Source organism: Pristiophorus japonicus, chromosome 22 (assembly GCF_044704955.1).
Source record: "Pristiophorus japonicus isolate sPriJap1 chromosome 22, sPriJap1.hap1, whole genome shotgun sequence".
NCBI lineage: Eukaryota > Metazoa > Chordata > Chondrichthyes > Pristiophoridae > Pristiophorus > Pristiophorus japonicus.
In genome coordinates this window covers 25,253,739-25,279,644 of record NC_091998.1, presented here as the reverse complement: position 1 = coordinate 25,279,644, position 25,906 = coordinate 25,253,739, and the positions used below count along the sequence as shown (strand labels likewise).

The window sequence follows — 25,906 nt, the reverse complement described above, 5'->3', positions numbered from 1 at the left end:
CTCTATATAATTGCAGCAAGACATCTTTACTATTATACTCCAACCCTCTAGCAGAATGGTTAACATACCATTTGCTTTCCTAATTGCTTGCTGTACATGCATGTTAACCTTCTGTGATTCATATACAAGGACACCCAAATCCTTCTGCATACCAACATTTACTATCTCAACTTTTAAAAAAATAATCTGCTTTTCTTTGCTTCCACCTTCTTGCCTATTCAGTCAACCCATCTAACTCCCTCTGCAGCCTCTTTGCATCCTTCTCACAGTTTATATTCCCACTTAGCTTTGTATCATCAGCAAACTTGGATATATTATACTCGGTCCCCTCATCGAAGGCGTTGATATAGATTGTAAATAGCTGAGGCTCAAACACTGAAATTTGCAGCACCCCACTCGTTATAACCTGCCAAACCAAAAATGATGTCTTTATTCCTACTCACTGTTTTCTGTCCATTAACCATTCCTCAATCCATGCTAATATATTACCCCCAATCCCATGAGCCTTATGTACTGCTTCACACCCAAGCCCTTACAAAATACATAATTCTTACAGGGCTTGACAGGGTAGATGCAGGGAGGATGTTTGCTCTGGCTGGGGAGTCTAGAACCAGGGGTCACAGTCTCAGAATAAAGGGTTGGCCATTTAGGACTGTGATGAGGGGAAACTTCATCACTCTTTGGAAATTCTCTACCCCAGAGAGCTGTGGAGGCTCAGTCTTTGAGGACCGATAGATTTTTGAATATTAAGGGAATCAAGGGATATGGGGAAAGTGAAGTTGAGGAAGAAGATCAGCGATGATCTCATTGAACAGCGGAGCAGGCTCGAGGGGCCGAATGGCCTACTCCTGCTCCTAACTCTTATGTTCTAATCTGTCCCACTGCCTGTGTGGGGTTGATTCTGTTTCACTTGCTTTTCACTCGCCGTTGCAGCTAACAATTGAACGGTAATTTTATCATCCCAGACCCTGTCGAAAGCTTTGAAAGGCAACGAAATGAATCAACAAAAGTCTTCAAAAGCACAGTTCTAGCTGTGCATAACACAGCCTGAAGACCAGCAATGATGCTTGCAGAATGCTGGCACTGAAAGATTAGCCAATAATCAGGGAAAGACAACTGGACAGCAGCAGTCACAGGTAGCTCAGGAATGTTGAACCCTGCAATCACACAGGGTATACGGCACAGAAACAGGCATTTGGCCCAACCAGTCCATACTGGCGTTTATGCTCCACTCGAGCCAATGTTATGTTATTTTCTGTAAAGCCAAAGTTGTAAGAATTTGCTGGTTCAAGCTTTTTTCTTAAAGTGCAGCACAGTGGAGTGGCCTCCTTTGTGCTGTTAATCCAATGATTCTATAGAGATGATAACAAATCAGTAATGAAAAAGATACTCTTGATTAAATAATAATTGTCTTAAGTCACAATATACCATCTTCATTTTGTGCCACACAAGAATCTAATAATTACAGATGAGGACGTCCCATCTAAATTCACCCACCCAGAAAAATCTGAATGCTACCTGCCCTCCGATGCAATTGTTTCTGAAATGATTCCAAGGATTTTGCCTCCACTATTCTACCTGGATCTTCAATCCAGAAGATATCTTGATACAGCGCTGATTCCAAACACACATTGGACAGTCTACCAAATATACAGCAGTATCGCCAACATCTCTTCCTGCCAATCACTGATAGTGCTGCCTTTAATTGCCCCACTCCCCTGAATCACAATGTAGCTGTCTATGGCGCGGCGAGAGATCATGGCGGAGATGCGGCGAGAGATCGTGGCGGAGATGCGGCGAATGACCGGGGCAGAGGAGCGGAGAGAGGTCGGGGCCCAGGAGAGGCCCGAGTTCGGGGCCCAGAAGAGGCAAGAGCCCAGGGGCAGCACGGGCCAGCCCACACTGCGATATGTGTGCGCATTAGGTCTGTGCAACAGGGTTGGTCTCGAGTCGTCTTGGTTAATCCTTGCCACCAGACCAAGACCTAGCTCTGTCAAGCCCGTGTGATGGCTGGTGTGCAAAGGCCACCCCATGTTAAAAAAATCCACGCACAGGCATCTTCCACCCTTCAGGATGTAGTTTGAAAACCTGGAATATTAGGTCCTCATTGAAACACCTGTGAACTCATCCCTTCTTGGTGTGGAAGCAAGTCATCCTCGATACGAGGGACCGCCCAAGAAGAAGATTCAACAATAACATTTATTTATATAGCGCCTTTAACATAGTAAAACTTCCCAAGGCATTTCACAGCAGTGTTATAAGACAAAACAAATAAATTTGACACCAAGCCACATATGAAGAAATTACGAGGTAGTAAAAGAGGTATGTTTTAAAGAGCATCTCAAAGGAGGAAAGAGAGGTAGAGAGGCGGAGAGGTTTAGGGAGGGAGTTCCAGAGCTTGGGGCCCAGGCAGCTGAAGGCACGGCCACCGATGGTGGAGCGATTATAATCAGGGAAGCTCAAGAATATTGAAACGGGATAAAGAAACAGGAATAAGAAAGAACATTGAAAGAGGGGGAGTGAAGTGAAAAGATAAAAGAAGTAAAGAAATAGGGAGAGAGAGGAACAGAAATGGAGGAGAGAGACAGAAGTGAAGAAGAGAAACAGAGACAGAGGTCAAGAAGAGGACAAAGATAAGGGAATAAGAAAGACAGATCTGAAGGAGAGAGAGAGACAGAAATATAATGAAAGAAAACACACACACTCACTCTCACTGCTGGCCTCTGCCTTTAAGGTCACAAAGTCTTTTTTCTGCAGATATCCTGAAATGAATTACAGAGTCGTGGCTTTTGCCCAGCAAAGTTGTAGATTGATATGTGCTTGTAAATGTCCAGGTTAAAAGAAAGCGGAATGTCTTTGACTCCCTTTGTTTTCGTATAGTTGGGATGTCCAAAATCTGGTGTTCCAGAATTCGGAATGTTCCGGAATCCGGACACCGGGCCAATCTATGGCGGGGTCATCCGGAAACCAAAAAATGTTCCGAAATCCGGACTCCCCTGCCTCGCCCCGGCCCGACCTCACGACCTCCCCCCGTCTTGGCCCTGCCTCCAGCTGCCCAGCCTCCCCCCGCCTTGGCCCGACCTTGCCGGGCCTCAGCCCGATCTCTGGCCGCCCAACACCCCCCACCCCCCGGGCTCGGTCCAACCGACCCCCCCAACCTCCGGCGGCCCGACCGACCCCCCCCCCCCCCCCGACCCCCCCCCCCCGCCCCGGGCTCGGTCCAACCGACCCCCCTAACCTCCGGCGGCCCGACCGTCCCCTCCCACCCCCCCCCCCGCCGGCCTCGGCCCTCCCGACCCTCCCTCCCGACACCCCCCCACCTTGACCTGACCAACGCCCCCGGCCTCGGCCCAACCGACCTCATCTGGCCTTAGCCCAACTGACCCCGATGGCGACCGACCCCCCCCCCCCCCGGCCTCGGCCCGACCGACCCTCCCAACGTCCGGCGGCCCGACAGACACCCCCCATCCCTTGACCCGACCAACACCACCCCACGACCTCAGCATGACCGATCCCCAGAACTCCTGACTGACCCACCCCCTACCTACCTTCCTCGGCCCAGGCAAAGACGTTCCGAAATCCGGAAATTCCCGAAATCCAGAACTGGCTCGGTCCCGAGGTTTCAGGATTTCGAACGTCACACCTGTATTGGCATTTCAAAGTATGACGAATGTCTTAAAAACTTGTACATCGCTATACAATAAGAAAAAGCAAAAAGAAATATATTGCTATCATTAAATCTGTAAATAAACTATCCACTGAAGAAATAATTTCTTGGCAATTAAAGTGTCAAGCTGTTGCTTGAGCTGTAGTAATGCCAACGATTAACATTCGTTAATCAAACTACCAGTCATTATCAGAACTGACTCCAATCTGAACAAAACAGTACCTTATAAGTATCAACTATTAACTTCAAGGCTACAATCTAATGTCAAGGTCTGATGAACATTTAAAAAAATAATTTAAACTTTGCTTTTGTATTTCATGCCATTTAACGTCCTTGATATGATTACTGGCTTGAAATCTCTCCCACTATTTCATCTTTATCAAGTAACCGTTGGGTTGCACCAAAGAATGATAATGTAGGATGGAGAGATTATAGGCTTACATTTTCTGAGGGGGTGAAAGGAATAATATAAATACAAGTTCTTCCTTCCACTTCCTAATAACCAGGTCTGATGTTCCTGCCATTTTTGGTTTCTTGACCAAAGTGCTCTGATTCAAGGTATTGTCCTGACCAACCTTATAAATTAACTCAAAATGCCTTGTAGGATTAAAAATCCTGCAGCCTTTATCTTATTGAAGTTTCCCAGGGTGAATGTGGGGAGGCAATATGCCCTCTGAACCCTGTATGAATGCACAAACTAACATGTACCCAGGACGGGGCAGCATTTGGAAGTAATGTGCAGCTTAAAATGTGTTGCCTGCACCTCAGTGCTCTCTGTGATATCTTCCTTATGATATCACAAACATACACATACACAAGATGGCTCTAAAGGAACTTGTCATCTGACCTTGTGACAAAAATCAGGAAATTACAGACCAGTGAGCCTAAAATCTGTCGTTGGGAAAATGCTGGAGTCCATTATTAAGGAAGCAGTAGTGGGACATTTGGAAAAGCATAATTCAATCAAGCAGAGTCAGCATGGTTTTCTGAAAGGAAAATCATGTTTGACAAATTTGCTGGAGTTCTTTGAGGATGTAACGCGCAGGGTGGATAAGGGGGAACCAGTGGATGTGGTATATTTGGATTTCCAGAAGGCATTCGATAAGGTGCCACATAAAAGGTTACTGCACAAGATAAAAGTTCACAGGGTTGGGGGCAATATATTAGCATGGATAGAGGATTGGCTAACTAACAGAAAACAGAGAGTTGGGATAAACAGGTCATTTTACGGTTGGCTAACATTAACTAGTGGGGTGCCACAGGGATAGGTGCAGGAGCCTCAACTATTTACAATCTATATTAATGACTTGGATGAAGGGACCGAGTGTAATGTAGCCAAGTTTGCTGATGATGCAAAGATGGGTGGGAAAGCAAATTGTGAGGAGGACGCAAAAAATCTGCAAAGGGATATAGACAGGCTAAGTGAGTGGGCAAACATTTGGCAGATGGAGTATAATGTGGGAAAATGTGAGGTTATCCATTTTGGCAGAAAAAATAGAAAAGCAAATTATAATTTAAATGGAGAAAAATTGCAAAGTTCTTCAGTACAGAGGGTCCTGGGGGTCCTTGTGCACGAAACACAAACAGTTAGTATGCAGGTACAGCAAGTGATCAGGAAGGCAAATGGAATGTTGGCCTTTATTGCAAGGGGGATAGAGTATAAAGCAGAGAAGTCCTGTTACAACTGTACAGGGTATTGGTGAGGCCACACCTGGAGTACTGCGTACAGTTTTGGTCTCCTTTAAGGAAGGATATACTTGCATTGGAGGCTGTTCAGAGAAGGTTCACTAGGTTGATTCTGAAGATGAGGGAGTTGAGTTCTGAAGATAGATTGAGCCTATACTCATTGGAGTTCAGAAGAATGAGAGGTGATCTTATCGAAACATATAAGATAATGAGGGGGCTCGACAAGGTGGATGCAGAGAGGATATTTCCACTCATAGGGGAAACTAAAACTATGGGACATAGTCTTAGAATAAGTGGTCGTCCATTTAAAACCGAGATGAGGAGGAATTTCTTCTCTCAGACTGTTGTAAATCTGTGGAATTCTATGCCCCAGAGAGCTGGGTGATTGAATATATTTAAGGTGGATATAGACAGATCTTTGAGCGATAAAGGAATAAAGGGTTATGGTGAGTGGGCAGGGAAATGGAGCTGAGTCCATGATCGGATCAGTCATGATTAAATGGCGGAGGAGGCTCGAGGGACCAGGTGGCCTACTCCTTTTCCTATTTATTATGTTCTTATGGAGTGTCTTATAAGAGGAGATGGGGAGAGGTTTAGGCAGGGAACTCCAGAGCTTAGGACTGAGGCAGCTGAAGGCACGGTCTGAAATGGTGGAGCGATGAAAAGTGGGAATGCGCAAGAGGTCAGAATTGGAGAAGTAGGGCTGGAGGAGGTTATAGAGAGAGGGAGGGGCGAGACCATGAAGAGATTTGAACACAATTTTAAACTCAATGGGCATTGCCGGACTGGGGCCAATGTACGTCAGCAAGCACTGGGGTGATGGAAGAAAGGCAGGTTGAAAATATACCACAATCGTTCCCACGTGACAAATCACCTCAAACCAACTACCAACCGATGGAACCAAACAAGTTGACCAAAGTTTGACTGACAGCTGGCTGGGGGAGGGGTGCAAGAGACAGAGCAAGAGATGATGTTATAGAATTCTGGTTGCGATTCAAGCACTTAACTGCATGAATATCCAGGCTGCTTGAATGATGGAATATTAGTTCAGATGGGACGGAGCAGGAACACAATCACAACACTTGATGCATACTTAAACCTCAAACCACAGTATCATCACAAAGCAGAACGAAGTGCGTCAGGGATGTGAGCTTTCGAAGTAGCTTGAAGATAGCGCCTGACTTTGTGGAATGGAACTGGCACAAATATAATGACAGAAAGCCAAGGGCAGTGCGGAGAGACCAATGTTATTATGATTTGGTGTTACCACTCTTTAATAAGTCATAAAACCTCATCCTTGTGAAGAAAAGGGCCGTGCAGCTGACCACACACTGTTCTACATTCTGCTGAGTGATTACATTTTCATCTCATTGCATTTATGTGTTCGTGACTTCCTCTGCCTTCAATTCAGTCATAAAAATGTAATAAATGGATTTAATTCTAATTGCACTAATGCATTATGCCATATTTCATTTGACTGGCACCAGGCACAAAAACAGCTTTTCTGAAAGCATTCAGCTCTGAGGTAGCTTTCAAATTGTTCCGGAAATCCAGGCACTTTTGTAGCTTTGGCAAACCCAATATAGAAAGGAACCTGGCATGTAGACAAGGCAAAATGTAGGTTCGCTAGGGTGATACCAACAACAACTTGTATTTATATAGTGCCTTTAACATTGTGAAAGGTCCCAAGGCGCCTCAAAGGAGTATTATAAGGACAAACATTTGACACCGAGCCACAGAAGGAGAAATTAGCGCAGGCGACCAAAAGCTTGGTCAAAGAGGTAGATTTTAAAGAGGGTCTTAAAGGAAGAAAGAGAGTTAGGGAGGCGGAGAGGTTTAGGGAGAGAATTCCCCAATTTATTTTTACTCCAGACAGGGATATACAATTGTTGAAGTTCATCCATGTGATCTTTAAATGTTTGCGATTGCCTATCCACCATCAACCCTTTAAGTATCATTTGCCTGTCTATTCTAGCCAACAGAAGGCACAGCCACCAATGGCTGAGCGATTATAATCAGGGATGCTCAAGGGGACAGAATTTGAGGAGTGCCGATATCTTGGGGGGTTGTGGGGCTGGAGGAGATTTCAGAGATAGGGCGGGCGACGCCATGGAGGGATTTGCAAATAAAGATGAGAATTTTAAAATTGAGGCGTTGCTTGGCTGGGAGCCAATGTAGGTCAGCGAGCACAGGGGTGATGGGTAAACGGGACTTGGTGCGAATTACGACACGGACAGCCGAGTTTTGGATGACCTCAAGTTTACGCAGGGTAGAATGTGAGATGCTAGCTAGGTGTGCATTGGAATAGTCAAGTCGAGAGATAACAAAGGCATGGATGAGGGTTTCAGCAGCAGATGAGCTAAGCCACCAAGCTGGACGACGCTGGAGAGGTGTTGGAGGAGGATAGAGTGGTCAACCGTGTCAAAGGCTACAGACAAGTTGAGAAGGATGAGGAGGGATAATTTTCCTTTGTCGCAGTCACAAAGGATATCATTTGTGACTTTGATGAGAGCCGTTTCGGTACTGTGGCAGAGGCGGAAATCAAATTGGAGGGTTTCAAACATGGAGTTCCGGGAAAGATGGCCACAGATTTGGGAGGCGACAACATGTTCAAGGACTTCGGAGAGGAAAGGGAGGTTGAAGGTGGGGCGGTAGTTTGCAAGGACGGAGGGGTCAAGGGTTGTTTTATTGAGGAAAGGGGTGATGAGGGCAGAATTGAGGGAGAGAGGGACAGTACCTGAGGAGAGGGAATCGGTAACAATGTCAATTAACATGGGAGCCAGAAAAGGAAGATAGGTGGCAATGGGAATAGGGTCAAGGGAGAAGGAAGTGGGTCTCATGGACAGGATAAGCTCAGAAGGTCATGAGGAGAGATCAGAGAGAAACTGGAGAAAGATGCGAGTTCAGGGCTAGGGCAGGGGGGGAACACCATAGGGGTAGTTTGGCTTGGTGGGGGTGGGCTAGGGGAAGGAAGGGCAATGGTAGACGCAGATGTTGAGGGATAAATATTGGCCAGGACACTGGGGGAAACTCCCCTGCTCTTCTTCGATTAATGCCATGAGGTCTTTTACATCCAACTGAGAAGGCAGACAGAACTTCAGTTTATCATCTCATTCGAAAGACGGCACTTCTGACTGTGCAGCACTCCCTCAGTACTGCACTGAGGTGTCAGCCTTGAATTTGTGCCTGGAGTGGGAGGTGATAAACACAAACACCAGAAATATCAACAGGGGCACGGGAAAGATCAACGGCTGTGATTGCTTTTGCCCAATATTTGTGCCCAGCTCCGGGTGGTTAGGTTCTGGGCTGGAGGCACGCCTTCGCCTTCCCGCATCGAACCCAGAACCAAGGGGTTGATTTAACCATGAGCGCCTCCACTGGGCGTATCGAGCCCCAACTCTCCCGCCCGCCCTATTGAAACGGTCCGAGGCCCAAATAATGTCTGTGGCCAGGCCTGATAGCATTCCAACGGTGAGCTGCTCGCAAATCAGAGTGGGCAGGAAGTTCCGTGGTTTGACTGCAGGTCCCCCGCCCATTGCCAACCAGAAGGGCTGGGGGCCGGGGGATGGGGTGTTGAATATTGGCCCGGGCATGTCCTCAGGCTGTTCAACCGTGAAAGTTTCACAACTAAACCTGATCCTCTCCTCACCTGATGTCCGCATACTTTCCCATAAGGGTGAGTGGGCTGTGATCAGAAGCAGGAAATCAAACTGATTTCCCCCTCACCCTTCCTCGCCCAAGGATTACATAAGAAATAGGAACAGGAGTAAGCCATACCGCCCCTCGAGCATGCTTCGCCATTTAATACGATCATGGCTGATCCAATCATGGACTCAGGTCCACTCCCCCACCCACGCCCCATAACCCCTTCTTCTTTTATCGTTTAAGAAACTGTCTATCTCTGTCTTAAATTTATTCAATGTTCCAGCTTCCACAGCTCTCTGAGGCAGCGAATTCCACAGATTTACAACCCTCTGAGAGAGAAAATTCCTCATCATCTCTGTTTTAAATAGGCGGCCCCTTATTCTAAGATTCTGAAGACAACAGCAATGCCCCCTGTGTCCAGCCACAATCATCTGAAGTCACTGATGAGACATTAATCCTGGGAACTTCCTGACCGAGGTGGCTTGGTCACATCTGACGCATCACCTTAATTATTCTCATCTTTGTTTTCAAATCCCTCTTTGGCCTCACCCCTCCTTTTCTCTGTAATCTCCTCCAGCCCCACAGCCAATGTTCCCGTTTAGCTGTGCGGCCACGCAGCAATCTGCAGCTCCCGCGCAGGCTCCTCAACAGCATTCTAATGTCAGAAACCGTGCACATTTGAATGGCTGCGCACCCCAAAAAAAATTAGCCTGCAACCCTCTGAGATCTCTGCGCTCCTCCAATTCTGGCCTCTTGGACATTCTCAATTTTAATCGCTCCACCATTAGCGGCCATGCCTTCAGCTGCCAAGGCCTTAAGCTCTGGAATTCCCTCCCTAAACCTCTCCGCCTCTCTACTCACTTTCCTCTTTTAAGACACTGCTTAAAACCTACCTCTTTGACCAAGGCCTGTCCTAATATTTCGTGAAGTGGCTCGGTGTCAAATGTCCGTTGATAACACTCCTGCGAAGCACCTTAGTGCGGTTTACAATGTTAAAGGTGCTATATAAATGCTGTTGCTTGTTGTATGATCCGGTGTATCACACAGCATGCAGGAACATACAGTGAACATGTTTCAGGACCTAACTAAGGCCAACTGGGTAAAAATAAATGTCAGCAAACAGTGCACATCACCTACTCATCAAACCTGTGATGTTAGGACACAGCGTGGATACTTACAGGTGTATGCACTTTGCGGGGTATCTTCTCCAGAACACCAGTCATAGATAAGGGTGTATAGACCCCAAGATTACGCAGTGCTTCCTGAAGACTTGTCCCAGAAAATTTTTCGGGCCTTAGTTCTGAAGTCAAGTAGTGAAGCTGCTGTCTGTTGTGAGAAATAATTGTTTCAGTCAACCGAGTCTACAAACTGCATATTCTACCCGCTTCAGACCTGGAGCATTGAAACACATTTGGCACAGTTCAGAATAAGAAACAAATGAAACCAATGCTATTTGCATTAAATGGTAAAATGCATTAAAAGAACATTGGGACACCCTGGACTACCAACCCAAGCAGCCTGAGAAAATTTGTGTCTCCTATCAACTTCTCAATGCATTGACCAATCAAACCTTCAAACATCAGGACTGCTTTTCCTCGGACCTACACAACAGTGGCTCACTAAGGAAATAAAGGATGGCATCAAACTGAAAACAATGGCATACAAAGTGGCCAAGACTAGTGGGAGGCCAGAGGATTGGGAAACTTTTAAAAACCAGCAAAGAACAACTAAAAAAAAAATAAAGAGAGGGAAGATAGATTATGAAAGCAAACTAGCAAGAAATATAAAAACAGATAGTTTGGGCCCAAAATTGAAGGCCTTACTGCCGACTGCCACCCACTGACGCCCACCGCGTCGACATTCCTCTTGAAGTTGCGGCCAGTGCCACTTTCCATTTGGTGTGGAGTGGGCGGGAGGGGAGAACCGTCGGGAACCGCCCGCTGACGTCAGCGGACGGTCGAAGGCGCAACTGACCTCCCGCCCGCCAAGGTGCCATATTGATGCAGGTGGGAGTGGGCGGGAGTCAGCGGCAGAACGGGGAAGGACCGCTGGCGGTCGGCTGTTCAATCCCCAACGGTGAGTGTGAAGAGCTAAAAAAAAAAGGCTAGTAAACATTTTTAAAATGTTTTTCTTTACAGCGACTTACCTGGATGGGGTCCCCGGAAGGTGTTCCGATGGGTTTTTTTCTGATAATTTTCCTTTTCAGCTCTTCGACCCTCCGTGGGCCCGACTCAATCCTCGGCGGCACCTGGGCGGCAAGTGGCCTCTGCCGCCGAGATTGGGAGCTCCCGTCGGCAGCCGACCAGATTGGCGGCATAAAACCCCGCCCAGAGTACCGTCAGGTACCTTGGCGGCCATCGGCGGTCCTTTAGGCGGCACTTGGACGGGCGCGGGCCTTCACCAATTTCAGCCCCTAAGAGTTTCTACAGGCATATAAAGAGGAAAAGAGTGGCTAAAGTAAACGTTGGTCCCCTCGAGGATGAGACTGGGGAATTAATAATGGAGAACAGGGAAATGGCAGAGATGGTAGAAGACATTAAAAACATCCCAATAGGGGATAATCAAGGGCTATAGGGAGGGAGGAACTTAATACAATCACTATCACTAATGAAGTAGTGCTCAATAAAATAATGAGACTAAAGGGGGACAAGTCCCCTGGACCTGATGGCTTACATCCTAGGGTCTTAAAAGAAGTGGCTGCAGAGATAGTGGATGCATTGGTTGAAATCTACCAAAATTCCCTGGATTCTGGGGAGGTCCCACCGGATTGGAAAACCACAAATGTAATGCCCCTATTTAAATAAGGAGGCAGACAGAAAGCAGGAAACTATAGTCCAGTTAGCCTAACGTCTGTCGTCGGGAAAATGCTGGAATCCATTATTAAGGAAGCAGTAGCAGGACATTTGGAAAAGCATAATTCAATCAAGCAGAGTCAGCATAGTCACCGATTTAAAACTGAGATGAGGAGAAATTTCTTCTACATAAGAACATTAGAATAGGACATATGACCTCTTGAGCCTGCTCCGCCATTTAATACGATCATGGCTGATCTGATCATGGATTCAGCCCTTAAACATATTCAATGTCCCAGCTTCCACAGTTCTCTGAGGTAGCAAATTCCACAGATTTACAGCCCTGTGAGAGAAGAAATGTCTCCTCATCTCAGTTTTAAATGGGCGGCCCCTTATTCTAAGATTATGCCCTATAGTTCTAGTCTCCCCTATCAGTGGAAACATCCACCTTGTCAAGCCTCCTCATAATCTTACACATTTCAATAAGATCACCTCTCATTCTTCTGAATTCCAATAAGTAGAGGCCCAACCTACTCAACCTTTCCTCATAAGGCAACCCCTCTCTCAGAAGGTAGTAAATCTGTGGAATTCTCTGCCCCAGAGAGCTGTGGAGGCTGGGTCATTGAATATATTTAAGGCGGAGATAGACAGATTTTTGAGCACTAAGGGAATAAAGGGTTATGGGGAGCGGGCAGGGAAGTGGAGCTGATCAGCCATGATCTTATTTAATGCCATGAGGAGGTTCCGAGGGCTCTGGTGATCTCCTTATCTCAGTTTTAAATGGGCGACCCCATATTCTAAAACTATGCCCATAGTTCTAGATTCCCCCATGAGTGGAAACATCCTCTCTGCATCTACCTTGTTGAGCCTCCTCATACTCCTGCTCCTATTTCTTATGTTCATAAAGGGGCAGAGCCTTTCCCTCATTCTGCTCCTGAAAAATACTGCACCTGAAGAATGTGGAACAATATAAATTGCATTCCCGGTTTCCTTTGCCCCACTATCGGCGGCCGTGCCATCAATTGTCTCGGCCTGTGCTGAGTTAGATGATGTCAGTTGGGACACTAAAATTGGTCTTAATGTCACTGGTGTAAGGAATGGAAAAAATTAAATCAGTCAGCTTCCCCGGATTGCACGCTAGTCTCCTGCTGGAAGGTGTGTGTGTGTGTGTGTGTGTGTGTGTGTGTGTGTGTGTGTGAGCACGTGTGTCATGTGTACATGAGTGCGAGTACGCGTGTGTGTGTGTGTAAACGCCTGTGAGTGTAGACATGTGCGTGTGCGCGTGTGTGCATGCTTGTGTGGCAGTTGGGTGAGGATGCGGTTTGAACATGATAAGCCCTCCCTTGTCGCCTGGCAACGCGCTGCGTCCAGACTCACACCATTGTTTCGAAACCTGTTCCGAGAGGAGGGTGCAATAGTTTTATTGCGGCGTTGCTGCGGTTAACTTGCTCAATTTGATCGAGGTACCAAGGATTGTTGGTGTCCATGCAGCGGTAACCCAGCAGGAGTCAGCGTCTTCACCAGAAGAGGTAAAAAAACTGGAGGAAACTAAGATCAGGTTTGCTTGTGCACTGCACAGTGTTGATGTGACTGCTTGGTGTAGGGCGATGGGACCATGCGCTCGATTTGAAACTGCCTCATTCATAAACAGAGCAGGTCTAACTTCCTGTGTTCATGTTTAGCCATTCGCGCTATTTCTCCGAGGGCTCTGGTGATCTCCTGCTGGAACGCCCACGGAAATTCCAGGCGCCAGTTTGAAATATTACCACCACTCCCTGTATGGCTGTCAGGGACTGCATTTAGAAGGGGTTAAACTACACAGCCCAGATTCTCTGATCGGCAATGTTTAACACCGGCTTTCTCCAATTTATTGAAGTGGATTAACATTGGCATCAAAATAACCACAATAGTAAAATGTAGGCCCAATGGGTGTCATTGGATAAAGGGCCTACCCTTGTGTGTTGTTCGTTGGTATGCTTGCGCTAGGATGAGGGTGAGTGTGAAGGGTGGCTAGTGAGATGGGGATGTGATAATGTACAAAGAGAGTCTCATCGCCGAGAGTATGCAGAAAACAAGCGCAGGCAGCGGAAAGAGTGTGCGGCAAACCTGTCCCACCCACTCTTACCCTCAACGACTATCTGTCCCACCTGTGACAACGACTGTGGCTCTCGTATTGGACTGTACAGCCACCTAAGGACTCATTTTAAGAGTGGAAGCAAGTCTTCCTCGATTCCGAGAGACTGCCTATGATGATGATGAGAGAGGGATGGGTGGGGTGCAAGGTAGGTTGGTGTCAGTAAAGATGTGCAGGAGTAGGTTTGAGAAGGCAGAGTGATGGGATGTGACGAGAGGCATAGCAGGATGAAGGTGAGTGTGGCTTTGTACTAATGTTTCGTGATCTACTGAGATCATTGAAAGGCTTGTGCCACTGCATCCAGGTCCTCCTGATGACATCCCTGCTTGTGACCTCCTCTGCAATGTGCAACCAGGCTGTGTTGGTCTCTTGGGGAGGCCTCTTCCACCCATGGGAAGGGACGAGGACCTCCCTGCGTGCTGTGACTCCCTCCATAAGCATATGGAGGGAGTCATGGGAAACCTGGGTGCAGCCATGCACCTCTATACAGTGATTGTCAGTGTTTGCAGTACTTCAACGCTGTAGAACACTGACAGCACAAACGTCAAAAGTAAGGTGACCATAGTCCCTTTAAGGAAACCGGCTGATGAATAATGTATCCAGACCCGCGCCCTATCAACGTAAATTCATTTTCGGTAACAGGATGGAGCCAATAGCGGGGCCGGGACCCACCACCAACACTGCCCACCATAGAATCGCCGAGGTAAGCAAAATCCCGGCCTATAAGTCTATTTCTGAAATCTGGCAACCATTGAAGAAAGAACTTGCATTTATATAGCATCTTTCATGACCTCAGGGCATCCCAAAGTGCTTTACTTTTGAGGTACTTTTGAAGTGTAGTCACTGTTGTAATGGAGGAAACGGGGCCGCCATTTTGAGCACAGCAAGCTCCCACACACTGAGATAAAGAACCCGACAGTCAGTTTTCTAGTAATGTTGGCTGAGGAAACCGGGGAGAACTCCCCTCATTTTCGAATAGTGCAATGGAATCATTCATGTCTATCCGAGAGAACAGACAGGACTTGGGTCTCTTCTATAAAGCAGCGCACACAATTACCGCACTTTTACAATAAACCACAGCGATTATCCTTCCATTCTACAGCCGCATACAAAAACAAGCAAAATTTGGCAAACCTTGAGCTGATCTTGGCACCAATTGTCGATTGAAGATTGAGGTTAACCTCATGACTCTCCTCAATGACAGCTGTTTTGATAACACCATTCTCCACAGAGTAAAGACCTTTACTGGTGGGCTGCCACTGAACTCCGAGAACCTTGAATGAAAGATCAACATTTTTATCAAACATCTGTTTTAACTAATGGCTGAATGAAGGACTTTTAAGCTTCTGAAAAGCACATCACATTGGAAGATCTGACAGCTTTTCTTTGGCATTTTATGAATTAAAACAATTGAATTGGGAAAAGGTTGGTGCAGTCGATTTGGACAATGGGCTTTCAACTCGAAGACCTGGGTTCAAGTGGAGCCCAGCTCAATGGTCTGTGTGCAGTCTCGAACCAGTTCATTATGGACATGGGCCTATGGCACAGAAAGGCCCTCGCTCAGTAACCATGGCAATCTCACTCAGAAAGGCCACAGAATGGCTGGCGTGGGAAATGGAAAAAGATGTGACTGGAGCAGATCTGCTGAGCTTAGGTGCAATTTTGGTCCAGATAAAAAAAATAATTTATATAGCACCTTTCCTGACCTCAGGACATCTCAAACAAAGTTCCCTCCATGCTGCGCTTTGTTCTGCCCGGCCTGTTTATTTCAATGTGCGGTCCCTTTAAATTTCTGCGCATGCGCATCATTTCCAAATGGAAAAGTTGTGAGGGGCCTGCGCGGTACCTTGTAGATTACTGTGTCGCCATGCACGCATGCAGCTTAGAGGGATTCCATTTATATAGCGCCTTTCACAACCTCAGGATGTACCAAAGCCCGTTACAGCCAATGAAGTACTTTTTAAGTGTAGTCATTGTTGTAATGTAGGAAACGTGGCTGCCTTGTGAGAGGCAATATCGCTGAATTTATCCTAAAATGTATGCATATTCAACGCCTAGAAAATATTCCCGAGAGATCTTTACCATGCTTCCAGCAATTCTCAATTATCTGTCCCAACATGAAGCTTTATAAGAACTTTTTAGGACTGAGATGAGGAGAAGTTTCTTCACTCAAAGTATTCTGAAACTTTTGAATTGTCTACTCCAAAGGGGTAGAAATGCTTAGTCATTGAGTATATTCAAGGCAGAGGTCGACAGATTTTGGGATACTGAGGAACTCAAGAGATATGGGGATAGTGCGGGAAGGTAGTGCTAAGTTAGAAGATCAGCCATGATCTTATTGAATGGCAGAGCAGACAGAAGGGTGGAATGTCCTACTCTCTGACTCCTATTTCTTATGTTCTTATACATCTAGGTCCCCTTCCGAAGCTACACATAATAACTTGTCTGCAGCTTTCCATTCATGTGTTCCTGCATCGTACAAACGTGGATTTTCGCAAGTCCCCTGTCACAGTAAGCAGACTAATCCTCCTCGAATTCCGATACCATTTCGCATGGCACTACTCGAAGAAGAGCAAGGGAGTCCTCCCCGGTGTCCTGGTCAGTATTTATCCTTCAACCACCATCATTAAAACAGATTATCTGGTCATTATCACATTCCTGTTTTGTGGGATCTTGCTGTGTGCATATTGACTGCCGTGCTTGTCTACATTACAACAATGACTACATTTCTAAAGTCATTCTTGGTTGTAAAGCTTTGGAACACCCTGAGGTTGTGAAAGGCGCTATAAAAACGTAAGTCTTTCTTTAATATTGTAATGGACAGTGAGGCAATGAAAAGAAAAGACTTGTATTTAATATAGTGCCGTTCACGCCCTCAGGACACCCCGAAGCACTTTACAGCCAATGAAGTACTTTTTGAAATGTAGTCGCTGTGGTAATGTGGGAAACTGGCAGGTGTGTGAAGGTGGTGAACCTGAAGGCACAAAGGCAGGTGATGGCCTGGCAATGACCCTCAATATGCAGATATTGTTGCCTCTCTCACTGTATTGGATTTCACTATCTGTTGACCAAGGAACTGGGTGTTGAAGGAAGGAGTTGGGGCTTGAGAAACTTTCCAACTACTGAGATTATACCCATAAAGAGCACTGAAGGGTGAAAAGAGATTGAAGTCATCAATGATGGTGACAATGTGCAAATGAACATGGAGGTGTGTTTCGAAAAAGTTCCTTCTCAGGATGTGGGGGCGCTGGCTTGGCCAGCATTTATTGCCCATCCCTCGTTGTCCTTGAGAAGTGGTGGTGGGCATTCTTCTTGAACCGCTACAAGTGCGAAGATGATTGCCTAATGAAGGGATGTGGGACAGAGGTGAAGATGTATTCGCTGGTGGGGTTTGAAGGAGAAGAGACATGTCACAGGATGTGCATGAGGCTCGTGTCCAGTTACCACCTCTCCATGGTGCGGAGAAGACCCTGAAAATGCCGTGAAAGCAGAAGTTGGATGTTTCTGCATCATGCTGCGGAAGCAGGCTGTGGGCTCACAGTTGGGACGTCAGAGTGATCAGCACTGAGATAATCAAGCGTGATCTGCGTGCATTGTCAGGACATGTTATGGAGAGAAGAATGTGATGGGCTAGGTACAGCAAGTATGCTGAACGTGCCCTGAGAAGGTGAGGGAATAATATGTAGCATCCTATGGTGTCATAAGAACTTAAGAAATAGGAGCAGGAGTCGGCCATTCGGTCCCTCGAGCCTGCTCCGCCATTTAATACAATCATGGCTGATCCGATCATGGACTCAGGTCCACTTCCCTGCCCGCTCTCCATAAACCCCTTAATCTCTTATCGGTTAAGAAACTGTCTATCTCTGTCTTAAATTTATTTAATGTCGCAGCTTCCATAGCTCTCTGAGGCAGCGAATTCCACAGACTTACAACCCTCAGAGAGAAGAAATTCCTCCTCATCTCAGTTTTAAATGGGCATCCCCTTATTCTAAGATTATGTCCCCTAGTTCTAGTCTCCCCCATCAGTGGAAACATCCTCTCTGCATCCACCTTGTCATGCCCCCTCATAATCATAGAAATTTACAGCACGGAAGGAGGCCATTTTGGCCCATCGTGTCCGTGTCGGCCGACAAAGAGCTATCCGGCCTAATCCCACTTTCCCTGCAACGGGACTTCAACTCACAACCTTCCGATTCAGAGGCGAGAGTGCCACCCACTGAACCACAGCCATGGGCAGCATGGAAGCGTACCACTGCAAGGTACAGCGCGAGCTGGTGCAGGAGGGCAACGGCAGCGAAGAGGGACGTCATCAAGGTCCAAGTTAGTGATTGGAGCGTGGGCAGATACAGCAGGAGTGGCCAGGTTGGGGCGTAGGAGCGGCGAGAGACTGTAGAGGGATGTGATCGGGGCCCAGGAGGTGCGTGAGTTCGGGGTCAGAAGAGCCGAGGGCCCAGGGGCAGCACGGGCCAGCCCACACTGCGATATGTGTGCGCAATAGGTCCGTGTAGCAGAGCAGGTCTCCAGTCGTCACTGGACCAAGACCTAGCTCTGCCAAGCCCGTGTGGTGGCTGGTGTGCATCGCCCATCACACGTTAAAAAAATCCATGCACAGGCATCTTCCACCCTTCAACATGCAGTTCGGGATCTGGAATATTAGATCCTTCATTGAAACACCTGTGAACTCATCCTTTTTTTGGCGTTTGAAGGGACTGCCTATGATGATGACAATTAATCTTAAACAGAAAGCATCAGAACTCGAGCCATGACCAAAACATCCCACACCTCCCCCCTACCTTTTGGCTCCTTGTTGGATTTTCAATTGAGAACAAATCTCCATCCTGCTGGGGGACAGGGATTTGGGTAGGGGGCGCAGAGGGAGGAAAAAAGAATTACAACCTTAGTGCACTTTCAATGTCACCATTTAATGTGGTCCGCAGAACGCGACACGAGATCTGTAAATCGCGTTTAGCTGTGGGGCCAAAGCCAGCCTCAGTTAGCAGGCTCCAATGTTCATTGCCAATCTCGGTACAATGGAATTGGCAGAGAGTACAGGGGCAGGAAGTTCCTGCAGTCGACGGGAACAACAGCATCCAGAGACCATGTGATCTGTGTAGAAGTGATAAGGAATCTTTCAGCTGGATCGCATTGGGGAACATTACGCACGCAGGGGAGGCTACAGGGATCAACGCGTTTCTTCAAAAAGTGCCCCACACAGAGATAAAGCTCTCCCTGTGAATCAACTCCAGGCCCAGTGTCCTCAAGCAAAGTCAGAAAAAGTGGGGCACCACTGAGACTTCCAATTCAACATTGCTCCTGGGCTTTCTCAATGAGCAATGGATCTTCACAGCTACAAACCGAGAGGTTATACTCTTTGGGAAAGATTGAACAGGCTGGGGCACTTTCTCCAGAAAAGGAAAGACCGAGGAGTGTCCTGATAGACCTCTTCAAGCTTATGAAAGCATTTGATAGGGCAGACTTGGAGGAGATAGTCTCACTTGCAGGCGAGACCAGAACTGGGATAGAACAGTCACTAATAAATCCAATAGGGAATTCAGGAGAAACTTCTTTACCTGGAGAGTGGTGAGAACGTGGAATTCGCTGCCACAGGGAGTGGTTGAGGTGAATAGTATCGATACATTTAAGGGGAGGCTAGACAAGCACATGGGGGTGAAAGGGATAACTTATACTAAGTCCCGCTCACCCATCACCCCCTGTGCTTGCTGACCTACACTGGCTTCAGGTTAAGCAATGCTTCGATTTTAAAATTCTCATTCTTATTTTCAAATCTCTCCATGGCCTTGCCCCCTCCCTATCTCTGTAATCTCCTCCAGTCCCACAACCCCCCCCCCCCCCCCCCAGAGATATCTGCGCTTCTCTAATTCTGCCCTCTTGAGCATCCTGATTATAATCGTTCAACCATTAGTGGCCGTGCCTTCTGCTTCCTGGGCCCCAAGCTCTGTAACCCCTCCCCCGCCTAAGCCTCTCCTCCTCTCTCCTCCTTCAAGATGCTCCTTAAAACCTATCTCTTTGACCAAGCTTTTGGTCACCTGTGCTATTTTCTACTTATGCGGCTCAGTGTCAATTTTTTTCTTCTCATAAAACTCCTGTGAAGCGCCTTGGGTCGTTTCACTATGTTAAAGGCGCTATATAAATATATATATATATATATATAAAATTGTTGTTGTTGTTGAAGAGAAGGAAATGCTGACAGGGTGAGATTGACAAGTATGATACCAGAACTATGAGGTTCTACCCATCTGGAAAGATTGAACAGGCTGGCGCTCATTTCTCTCAAAAAGGTAAAAGGTAGAGGGGTGACCCGATAGAGGTCTTTAAGATTATGGAAGAGTTTGACAGGGTAGATGAAGAGAAGATGTTTCCACTTGTGGGGGAGACCAGAACTAGAGGCCATCAATATCAGATAGTCACTAATAAATCCAGTAGGGAATTCAGGAGAAACTTCTTTACCCAGAGAGTGATTACAACTTGCTACCACAGGGAATGGTTGAGGCGAATAGTATCAATGCATTGCATCATCATAGGCAGTCCCTCGAAATCGAGGAAGGCTTGATTCCATTCTTAAGATGAGTCCTTAGGTGGCTGAACAGTCAGATAAACACATGAGGGAGAAAGGAATTGACGGGTATGCTGATGGGGTGAGATGAAAAGGGGTGTGTTGTGTATGGAGAAAGAGTCAGACTGAACACTGTGAGCTCAAAGTGAAGTGTGACCTTAGTCTTTTATTGCAGGTCTCCAGAGTGTCTCTCCCACCTGTGAAGCCTTCTTAAATACCTGTGTTCCCAAGAGATTATGGGATCCCTTGGGACTTTGGGCAATGAGCCTTCTGGTGGCTGTACAGAGTAAATACAAGTCCACATATATAACACTCCCCACCCAAAGTCAATAGTTTAACTATTTACAATGTGAGTCGAGCTAGGACCCTTCTTGCCCTGGTTGATCGTCTCGGTGTGAAAGCTGGTGTTGTTGAATCATTTGTTGGGCCCTCGCTGGGCTGCTGTGCAGCTGGCCTTCTGGGCTGCCTGGTGTGTTGGGCCTTGCAGGGCTGCTGTGGATGATGGGTTCTGCTTGATGGTCAACCGTGGTGCCGGTTGCCACTGGTGTGTGTGTTGGGGGATCAAAAAAGGTAGGGTCCAAGGTGGGTTGCTCAGGATAGTCCGTGAATCTGAGTTTGATTTGGTCCAAGTGTTTCCAATGAATGAGTCCATTTGAAAGTTTGACCCGAAACACCCTGCTCCCCTCTTTGGCCACGACAGTGCTGGGAAGCCACTTGGGACCTTGTCCATAATTTAATACAAATATGGTATCATGATATGCACTTTGTTGAAGCCGCCTGCTCTCTACCTGTTCATGTAGATCAGGGTGAACTAACGAGAGCCTTCTCTTAAGTGCTCTTTTCATGAGCAGTTCAGCAGTTGGGATCCCAGTGAGAGAGTGGGGTCTCGTGCAGTAGCTAAGCAGGACTCGGGATAGCCGAGTCTGCAGTGAGCCTTCAGTTACCCTCATCAAGCCTTGCTTGATGGTTTGCACTGCTCTTTCTGCCTGACCATTGGACGCTGCTTTAAACGGGGCAGATGTGACATGTTTGATCGCGTTACGGGTCATAAATTCTTTGAACTCAGCACTGGTAAAACATGGCCCGTTGTCGCTCACCAGGATATCGGGTGAGCCGTGTGTGGCAAACATGGCCCGCAGGCTTTCAGTAGTGGCAGCGGACGTGCTAGCTGACATTATCTCACATACAATCCACTTGGAGTATGCGTCTACAACAACAAGGAACATTTTACCCAAGAATGGGCCTGCATAGTCGACGTGTACCCCGGACCACGGTTTGGAGGGCCAAGACCATAAACTCAGCGGTGCTTCCCTGGGTACATTGCTTAACTGCGAGCATGTATTACATCTGTGAACCCTGGACTCTAAGTCCGCATCGATACCGGGCCACCACACGTGGGATCTGGCTCTCGCTTTCATCATTACGATGCCTGGGTGGGTACTGTGGAGGTCATTGATGAAGGTGTCTCTGCCCTTCTTGGGGACCACTACTCGATTGCACCATAGAAGGCAGTCTGCCTGCATAGACAGTTCATCTTTGCGCCGCTGGAATGGCTTTATCTCTTCCTGCATTTCCACTGAGACACTGGACCAGCTCCCATGAATCACACGGCTTTTGACTAGAGATAATAAGGGGTCCTGGCTTGTCCAAGTTTTGATCTGCCGGGCAGGTTTTGATCTGCCGGGCAGGTTTTGATCTGCCGGGCAGTGACGGGTGATTACTCACTCTGAAATGCTTCCATAACCATGGCTAGATCTGTGGGCTGCGCCATTTCCACCCCCTTGGTGGGCAATGGCAGCCTACTGAGAGCATTGGCACAGTTTTCTGTGCCTGGCCTGTGACGGATGACGTAATTGTATGTGGATAACGTGAGCGCCCATCTCTGGATGCGGGCCAATGCATTACCCTCGGAAAACAGGGTTATAAGTGGCTTATGGTCAGTTTCCAATTCAAATTTTAGCCCAAACATGTATTTTCTTTACCCCATAGACACACGCTTATGCTTCTTTTTCAATCATGCTGTAGGGTCTCTCAGCCTTAGACAGACTCAGGGATGCATAAGCAACCGGTTGCAGTTTCCCGAAATCATTAGCTTGTTGCAATACACACCCGACGCCATATGACGACGCATCTCATGCTAGTACCAAACGCTTACATGGATCATACAACACAAGCAATTTGTTTGAGCATAACAATTTTCTCGCATTTACAAAGGCATTTTCTTGACTTTTGCACCATCTGCCCCTTTTTCGTAGTAAGACATGCAGTGGTTCTAGCAGTGTGCTGAGACCCGGTAAGAAGTTACCAAAGTAGTTCAAGAGTCCGAGAAACGACCACAGCTCCGTCACGTTCTGTGGCCTCGGTGCGTTCTCGATTGCCTCCATCTTCGCATTGGTAGGCCTGATGCCGTCCGCCGCAATCCTCCTTCCCAAGAACTTCACTTCAACCGCCAGGAAAACACACTTTGAGCGTTTTAAACTGAGCCCCACACGATTGATTCAACTAAGAACCTCCTCCACTGTGTTCCAACCTATGACCAAGATGTCGTCCTGGAAGACCACGGTGTGCGGGACCGACTTCAGTAAACTTTCCATGTTTCTCTCGAATATCGCCGCCGCTGATCGGATTCCAAATGGGCATCTATTACAAACAAAAAGGCCCTTGTGCGTGTTAATGCAGCGGAGAAACTTCGATGATTCCTCCAGTTCCTGCGTCATGTAGGCTGAAGTCAGATCCAGCTTCGTGAACATCTTTCCTCCCGCCAGCGTTGCAAAGAGGTCATTGGCCTTTGGTACTGGGTATTGGTCCTTCAGGGAGAAACGATTGATAGTTACTTTGTAATCGGCACAGATTCTGACGGTGCCGTCTCCCTTGAGGACTGGGACAATAGGACTGGCCCACTCGCTGAACTCGATCGGTGAAATGGTGCCCTCTCTTTGCAGCCGGTCTAGCTTGATCTCTACCTTTTCTCTCATCATGTACGGTACTGCTCTCGCCTTGTGATGGATGGGTCGCGCCCCCGGGATTAGATGGATCTGCACTTTTGCTCCTTCGAATTTCCCGATGCCTGGTTCGAACAGCGAAGGAAATTTGTTTAAGACCTGGGCACATGGGCATCAGCGGGCGATAGCGCTCGGACGCCGTTTCAGTTCCAGTGTATCTTTGTCAGCCAGCTCCTGCCGAGCAGTGTGGGACCATCGCCTGGTCCCACCCAGAGTGGTAGCTTGTGCACTGCTCCATCGTATGAGACCTTTACGGTAGGATGAGGGGTGATCTTATAGAAACATTTAAAATAATGAAAGGGATAGACAAGATAGAGGCAGAGAGGTTGTTTCCACTGGTCGGGGAGACTAGAACTAGGGTGCACAGCCTCAAAATACGGAGAAGCCAATTTAAAACCGAGTTGAGAAGGAATTTCTTCTCCCAGAGGGTTGTGAATCTGTGGAATTCTCTGCCCAAGGAAGCAGTTGAGGCTAGCTCATTGAATGTATTCAAGTCACAGATAGATAGATCTTTAACCAATAAGGGAATTAAGGGTTACGGGGAGCGGGCGGGTAAGTGGAGCTGAGTCCACGGCCAGATCAGCCATGATCTTATTGAATGGCGGAGCAGGCTCGAGGGGCTAGTTGGCCTACTCCTGTTCCTAATTCTTATGTTCTTATGTTCTTATGTAGCACTGCCAATTACAGGGATAAGTTCTTTCATGTAAGTTCTTAGTTTCATGCGAACTGGAGTTAAGACTGGCCTTGAGGCCTTGTTGCACCACAACCTTTTGAAAGTCTTTTTGCCCATGGTGGACTGGCTCGCCCCTGTGTCCAGCTCCACTGACACCGGGTGTCCATTTAGTTCAACATTTAGCATTATCGGGGGACAATTCGTGATGAATGTGTGCACCCCATGTACCTCTGCCTCCTCGGTCTGAGGATCTGTCCTCCTCTGCAACATGGTGGTTTACAGGTTTAACAGGCTTAGCAGCTCGCGTGCACACTTGTTGGAGGTGTCCCATTGTTCCACAGCCCTTGCAAACGTATTCTTTGAATCGGCATGAATGGAAACGATGATCACCCCCGCAGCGCCAACAAGGTGTTAATGGCCTTGCATTTATCACCCTTAATGGTGGACTCTGAGACATTGAGACATCTGTGGACGTGCAGCTGTGTGACCTTCCCTGTACATTACGATTCGAAAATAACATCACTTTGTTCACAGTACTTGGAGCAGCACTTGCGTGCTGAGAGATTTGCTTCGTATTGTCACTGGTGGCAATGAACGCCTGGGCTATCAATATGGCCTTACTCAAGGTTGGGGTCTCTGCAGTCAAAAGCTTGTGAAGTATGGTTTTGTGGCTAATGCCAAGTATGAAAAAGTCTCTGAGCATGTGCTCCAAATGTCCTTCAAATTCGCAATGTTTTGCAAGGCTTCTTAGCTCGGCGACATAACTCGACATTTCCTGGCCTTCAGACCTTTTGTAGGTGTAGAACTGGTACCTCGCCATCAGAACACTTTCCTTTGGGTTCAAATGCTCTCGGACCAGTGTACATAAATCGGTGTACGATTTCTCCGTGGGTTTCGCTGGAGTGAGCAGATTCTTCATAAGGCCATATGTTGGTGCCCCACAGATGGTGAGGAGGATCGCCCTTCGTTTGGCAGCGCTCTCTTCCCCATCTAGCTCGTTGGCCACGCAGTATTGGTCGTGTCGCTCCACAAACGTTTCCCAATCATCTCCCTCCGAAAATTTCTCCAGGATACCCACTGTTCTCTGCATCTTTGGGTTCGCTATCTGTATCTCGTTGCCAGTTGTGTATGGAGAAAGAGTCAGACTGAACACTGTGAGCTCAAAGTAAAGTGTGACCGTAGTCTTTTATTGCAGGTCTCTAGAGTGCCTCTCCAACCTGTGAAGCCTCCTTAAATACTTGTGCTCCCAAGGGATTATGGGGTCCCTTGAGATTCCAGGGGATGAACCCTCTGGTGGCTGTACAGAGTAAATACAAGTCCACATATATAACAAATACGAGAACCACAGTCTCTGTCACGGTGGGACAGACAGTGGTTGAAGGGAAGGGTAGGCGGGGAGCCTGGTTTGCCGAACGTTCCTTCCGCTGCCTGCGATTGATTTCTGCATGCTCTTGGCGACAATATTCGAGGAGACTGAGAAGTGTAGAGGAACAGAGAGACCTTGGCATGCATGCCCACAGGTCCTTGAAGGTAGCAGGACAGGTAGATAAGGTGGTTAAGAAGGCATGTGGGATACTTTCCTTTATTAGGCGAGGCATAGAATAAAAGAGCAGGGAGGTTATGCTTAAACTGTACAAAACAATAGCTAGAGTATTGTGTACAGTTCTGCTCACTGCGTTACAGGAAAGATGTGATGACACTAGAGAGGGTACAGAGGAGATTCACGAGGATGT

The 25,906-nt window shown here is 47.3% G+C and overlaps 1 protein-coding gene across 1 annotated transcript in view; it reads right to left on the bottom strand.

Moving 5' to 3' along the window:
• Positions 1 to 25,906, bottom strand: part of LOC139234721 (microsomal triglyceride transfer protein large subunit-like) — a 157,209-nt gene that overhangs the window by 59,537 nt on the left and 71,766 nt on the right. The window contains exons 6-7 of the mRNA XM_070865403.1: positions 15,059 to 15,198; positions 10,177 to 10,324 (exon numbers count right to left, since the gene is read on the bottom strand). Of these exons, the coding sequence (XP_070721504.1) occupies positions 10,177 to 10,324; positions 15,059 to 15,198 (288 nt within the window). The remainder of the gene's footprint in view (positions 1 to 10,176; positions 10,325 to 15,058; positions 15,199 to 25,906) is intronic.